Here is a 6471-nt window from a genome sequence, read left to right as displayed (position 1 = left end):
TCTTGGAAAATGGTGTTTGGAGCAGAGTAATAGGCCTCTGTCATTTAACCACACCCACTCACAAACCTGCAGTGTCCTAAACACTCTTATTGTGTTGAACATTATTTGCGCAATATGGTCCGGGATATGCGTGTGGCAGTCGATTATGTAGTATACCAGATTCCAGAAATTTCTGTCAGGTAGTTGGGGGGCCCAACATCTAAAAAAATTCAGCTGGGGGGGTTCAACCTACAAAAGTTTGAAGACCTCTGCTCTAGCTTATCAGTTCCTTTCCTACTTGGTGTTTCTGACTACCTGCAAATTCTTGACAAGGGATTTATATGTCTCGCAGCGATCACCCAAAATATTTTCCCTTGGGGAAAGGAGCTATGGTAACGGAACACCCTACTGTCTCCCTGATTGTATTTAATTAGCTACTAAGGGCTTGATATAGAGTTTGATAGACAGGTTACTCCGTCACAAATGTGTGTGATGGATATCAAGTCCACAATATTAAAAGTGCCATAAGCTATAATGCACTTGTAATGAGAAGGGCAGGATATCCACCATGCTTTTGACAGGGTAACCCATTCACAAAACTATAAATCAGGCCCAAAGTGTCCACTGACTATTTGATCAGAACCCCAATGTGTGTCTAGACCAAATGCCTCTTGGTTGAGGGAGGTCCTGGTGAGACCCCACACCACGCTCTCTTGACCAAAGATAGTATGCCTACAGATAAAGGGGACTTGAGGCCTACTATGTTGTATGGTTAACTGCAACTATGGGTTAAAGTGTGCTGGCCAACTGGTTAATAGCTATTCTTGTTTCCGCTACTGCTACACTTCATGTCTCTGAGAGGAATAGCTTTGTGAAATCAAATGTTGATCTTACAAATTATTTTAAATTATAGTACTTTCCCGTGTTGGCTCCAATCTTTTATGACTGCATGGCCAATGAAACCACTAAAAGTACTAGTTTTAGTGTTGTAGCGTACAAACCAGACAATATTTACGCTGTAGTACCACGGTCTTTAATTGGTCATGTAGCAATTTTACGGAACATTTAAAATGGGCATGATCACAAAACAGACAGAGAACTCAATTTGGTAAGAAATGCAATAAATCTTCTTTAAGATTGTAGTCAGCTGTCATAGTTAGTTGTCCCTCATAGATGTCTAGGTCTATTTCTGTCTGACATCTTTAAAATAAAAAAATACTGTGGCATGGATTTAGTAAACTTTTGTGCTGACGCTAACTCGACACATTCATCACAAGCAGAGAGATTAACAACTTTTGCATGCAAAAGCTATTTTGTGCTGAATGTGGACCCTCGTGCAGCACCAAAACCGCTTTGCACAAACTAATGTATGCAAAAGGGGGCATGCTTGGGGGGAAATACCATGTAGCCCATACGTTTTTGCACAGAAATAGATGAATGAAAGTATTGTAAAGTAGCTTTGCACCAAATCCTCGGACGTAAGCAAGGGGTCAAGCATTTTACTGCCGGATATACCCATCTGTATTGCCTGCTACACTCAAGCACACATCTTAACAGTTGACTGCACAGAAACTTGAACTGGATGGTGCACTTAGATTGCAAATCCTAGACTAGACACCGGTGGCTTTATTTTGCACCATAACTCAAGGCTGAGCATCAAACAGAACAGCCATCCTTACCATGAACGCAGTTGATCACCTGATCAGCATGTTGACTTTTGTGCAACACAGTGCTTGGTCTTTTTCAAAGAGTGCTAAATTGAATAAAGAGCAGTTAACCTAGTCTCGTAATGTGAATTGGAGGGTGCAGTGGACATCCTTTTAGGAATCTGATTGTGTAGGGGCCATGTGGTGCATGAACTGTGTCAAAAAGAAACAAAAGTGCCCCATAGGTAGTATTGTCCTGAAAGGTTTTATTAATATGACTGGGATGTTTCATTGACCTACGCTTTCACTCCCTGTTTACAAATACGTTTTTCAAAAGAGGCCTGGATGTAAAGGGATTTGTGGGAATTCTTGCTCTTCCTAAAAAAAATCACCTAAAGTCTGATCCCATCCTAGGTAAGACGAAATGAAGCTTGACAACTGCAACATCTGCAACCGAATATTTCTAGCCATTAGAAAAACAAGTGATTCCAATGGCAATAACAGTTGAAACTTACTTTGCTTGCATTAAATATTAAAATATTTTGATGATTTATTGGCTTTTAATAGTTTGCACAGTTGAAAAAAAGAGACCAGCACAGTTAATTTCACGTCTACTAGTTACCAGAAATGTTTCGGAGTTAATGCAGAAGAAAACATGCAAAAGACACTTGTTAGTCTTAGGAGAAGAGCAGGGGAGAGTTACAGTACATTTTCTTTGCAGGGCTCTGGAGTCTGAGCAAGGGTGTTCGCCAGGGAGGAAGGCCATACCATAATCTCTGTCCTCCCAGCTCTACATTAGGCCTGCCCAGAGAGCTGCATACATGCCGTCCAAGAGGTAGAACCACGTTCCAGCCTTTACTTTTATTATGATTTGTAGAAATAGTAAAAAGACTGCAAATACAACAATGGTGACTGATCTGGTGAAGTTTAGCGAATTAAAGCAGCAGCTGACCGGAACAGTGTGGAAGGTGGTAAAAAGTTCCACGAAATAAGTGCTGGGAAGACTCATCGGCTTCCACCAGCACAAAGGCAGTTTTGGGGCGCGTTGTCACAGCGCAGGGACGTGCAGCTGCATTGAAAATGTAAAGAAGGCTGGGCTCAGCTTGAGATCTCTGCTGACCAAAACACTGTTGATGTATTAAATGCAGGCTATCGAATACATCTGCTTTTGCCACACACCAAAGCACACCAGGGCTTCAGAAGAAAACCTTCGTCGATCATGCTGATTATCATGAGTTGGAAGACATTTCTGTCAAATCACAGTGAGAATGCATATTGATGAGAGCACTGCCAATCAACCAAAGCAATGTCCAAACTATTGATATATTTAGGCACCGTCGCCTTAAAAAAGCGCGGGAAACAGTGCCTCCTACTGGCCCTCTTCCTCCGAGCTGTTGGGTGTGACGGACACCGGGGAGGTATCGGACGAGGAGTCCTCGTGCTCCGAATCACTTTCCAGTCTCCCAGACTTGATTTCAGAAATCAGCTTGTGGTAGAGCTGGGCGGCCTCGTTAAACTGCTCCTCGGAGAGTCCGAAACAAAGATGAGGTTCCACATGGCGGGAGCTGGAAGACACAACCCATCGATATAATGTTATTCAGCCGTTTTGCAGCCTGGCTCCCCGACGTGAAAGCCCTGGCCTGTGACACGCACCACCGCCCCCCCCCCTCTTCCTCCCAACCCGGGGGAAAAGACAAACCTTTCAGATTTCTAAGCTTGGAATTGAACAAACAATTTGGTCCCTTTATTTATAAACTGTAGCTACAGTCAGGATCAATTTGCATACACTTAAGAGCATGAGTGTCAACTTCGAGGGCATATACAATCATGAGCCACGCGCCACTGCATGCATAAGCAATGTGTATAGGAGAGAGAGAGAAAACTGAAACGAAATGGTAACTGTTATAGCATTTGCAAGTGATTATCTCAACCTCGCACGTTAACACATCAGTTATCAAGTACAAACACGACTACTGTGTTATAAGGTTCCGTATCCTGCATTATCTACTGTGTAAACAGGCAAACGTGTCTTTCGTGACAGCAAAAGACCCTTTCACCTACATCACCTCCTCTACACTACACAGTAACGCGCCTTTTAGGATTGAACCTTTACCTAATTCTAGTCCTGGGCCCATAAGGAGGGTTTCCCTAAACAATAGCGTTCTATGACTTCATCTTTAGACTGATACTGTATGAATGAATGTTCATAAGGGTTCTTGGAAACCAGGCTGGGGCTACATCCACCTGCATAATATCTACGTACAAAGTTCATCCCATACGTCATCCTCATACTCAACAATGGCTAATACAAGAAACACGGGACAAAGGAACCTTAGATACTTTCTGTATAAATACAGCACCTCTAGTGTTAGCTAGTGCAAACCGAGACTTCAAGGTTGACACACTGACCAGAGACGCTGAGGCTCCTGCATGCAGACGCTCCAGCTGACAGCGGTCTAGACATCCCTTGTGGGGTGTCCAACTTGAGACCAGGACGGGGTCCAACACTCTCTTGCTTCAGGTAATGGAGTTAGACTGCACCTGGAAGGATTCTTGGCTTCACACCTACTCACATTGTGGGTACACCTAGGTACATCTAGATAGGCATCGTAGGAGTAGGCACACTTTCTTTATCCTGCATTCTATATTCATGTATGTGTTCATGACTATTGCAAAATGGTAGAACTGTACTATCCTTTAATATTTACTATACTGGCAATCATATAGCTCTGCCACTGTCTAACGGTGGTCGCAGCACATATATTTTACACTCGAAGAACAACTGCGCAATAAATTATTGTAAACACGCCTGACTGTTTCTTCTGTGTAACTCTCTGAGAGAAACTAAGTGAGCACGAGTGACTGAGCGAAAGGTAGTACATTGTTTCCACAATCCTGGGGAATCAGGGTTGTCATGTTCTAGGGTTGCCAGAAACTATTCTCTCCCGATAAGAGGATATTCTAGTGGCACTGTGAGCTAGCTAATGCAAACAGGCTAACATACTCTGTGGGGGTGCTCAGAGTTAGTATGCCACTAATCCTACAGTTTATGTTATCCAAACACGCAGGTCCTGTATGGGTAATATAGGAACTACACTACACTACCCTCTGGACCCTTTCTCTGTTACCTTCCACTTTTGACTTGAAGGGACTTTTTTTTATGCATCTTTCATCATTTTACATAGCTTTCAACACCCCTAGGGACTGCATCGCTTTTTTCGCTCTCTTTAAGGTTTCACCCTTTATTTATTATCATTATTTAGATTTGGTTCTGCTTGTGAAGGCACAGCAGATGCACACTGCTAACAGACAGCTCTTTTGAGATTTGCTTACTCCCACCCTCTTACCTGCACAGTGTCATCTTAAGGCTTTTTGGGGCCCGGGCAAGACATATTTTGGGGCCCACTGTTTGGAACAAATCCTAATTTTATTATAGATATATCAGATATTCAACCAAGTGTATCAAATGCATTTGCTATATCTACAGATACCAGCACAAGTTCCTCTCAACTGTTCTCTTCTGAGTGTAGGACATGTGCCAATCTACGTAGATTCAAAGACATACTACGACCCGATATGAAGCCGTACTAATCCTCAGGGACCAATATCCTTACCACTGCACATAGTCTTTAAGCTAACATCTTACATAACACCCTTGTGTCCATATTAAGCATGGTCAGGGGTCTGTATGAGGAGAGATCTTCCAGTTCTCCTCCTTGTTTAGGCACCATACAGACTACTCCTTCTCGAAGTGTAGGGGGCCGCTCTTCCTCCTCTTTGCTTCCCCCTAGACCTGTAGCAGGGGTTCTGTCAACTGTGTTGCAAAACTCTGATTGCTGGTGCTGGTTTAGAAAGCCTTTACTTAGGGGAGAGCCAAGTTTTTAGGTTCGTCCTAAAGCTTATACATTTTTTAATAGGTCCAAGGGAGTTAGGCAGACTGTTCCACAGCTGAGCTGCCCTGATTTGGAATGACCTCCCATCTGACCTTGCTTCATTAAAGCTTGGCACAAACACAAGGTTGACTGATGAAGACCATAAGTAAGGGTCGCTGATGTCTATAAGAACAACATTTCTTTTGCATTAACATTGACCCTATGCCATTCACAGCTGTATAAACTGAGCATACAGCTTTAAAAGTGCTTCTTTCTCTGACTGGTAGCCAGTGAGGCTCCTTCAGGGTACCTGAGGCAGAGTCGAGTCTAGACTTGTTCAGAGCCAATTTGGCCACCAGCAATGGAACCGTGTCTAGCCTTTTCTATTGGCTGTCACTCTGAGCCTGGCACTGTACATCAACATGTACAAGACATTCATGGCTTTCAGGTTCTGTTTAATGCCCATAAAAGATTTTCTTTGCATTTGCAATTAGTGAGTATAGTCCTAAAAGACAGCGATTTTGTGATTTTCATAGTGCACATCTCAACCTTCTTGGGAGGCCTTATCGCAATCATTGGCCTAATCTGGTCATGGGTCCGAGTGGCGTCCCCATGCTTCTAGCGCCACCACTCACCTCAAGGCAATCCACATGGAAGTAGGCCGATTGGGGTCACATCCCCGGCTGCAAACCCAATGCACTCCACCGGCCACCAGCGCACATCTGTCACAGTATAGGATGCAAGGAGGCAGGCTCTGCTCTGTCTCCACCCCTATCTTCAGCAGTAAGGTATACCCCAGGACAAGCATTCAGAGATGCAGGACTGATCTAAAAGTCTCTCCATGCCGCTGTGGTCACCAGGTCAATCTGGGTGTGAATCCCAGCGTCTCCTTCAGCCCAAGGCCACCACCTCTCACCTCCGGGTTCTCCGTAGGTGAAGCAGGCCAAACCCAGCCACAACTCCAGCTGCCATCT

General features: G+C 43.9%; 1 protein-coding gene across 1 annotated transcript in view; it reads right to left on the bottom strand.

The window, feature by feature from the left end:
• Nucleotides 1-2149: 2149 nt before the first annotated feature.
• VWA3B (von Willebrand factor A domain containing 3B) overlaps nucleotides 2150-6471 on the bottom strand; it is a 981637-nt gene continuing 977315 nt past the window's right edge. Inside the window, exon 35 of the mRNA XM_086934174.1 lies at nucleotides 2150-3190. Within this exon, the coding sequence (XP_086790300.1) occupies nucleotides 2995-3190 (196 nt within the window). The 3' untranslated portion in view covers nucleotides 2150-2994. The remainder of the gene's footprint in view (nucleotides 3191-6471) is intronic.

Source organism: Lissotriton vulgaris, chromosome 8 (genome assembly GCF_964263255.1).
Source record: "Lissotriton vulgaris chromosome 8, aLisVul1.2, whole genome shotgun sequence".
In the NCBI taxonomy this organism is placed as follows: domain Eukaryota; kingdom Metazoa; phylum Chordata; class Amphibia; order Caudata; family Salamandridae; genus Lissotriton; species Lissotriton vulgaris.
This window is presented reverse-complemented; position numbering and strand designations above follow the sequence as displayed.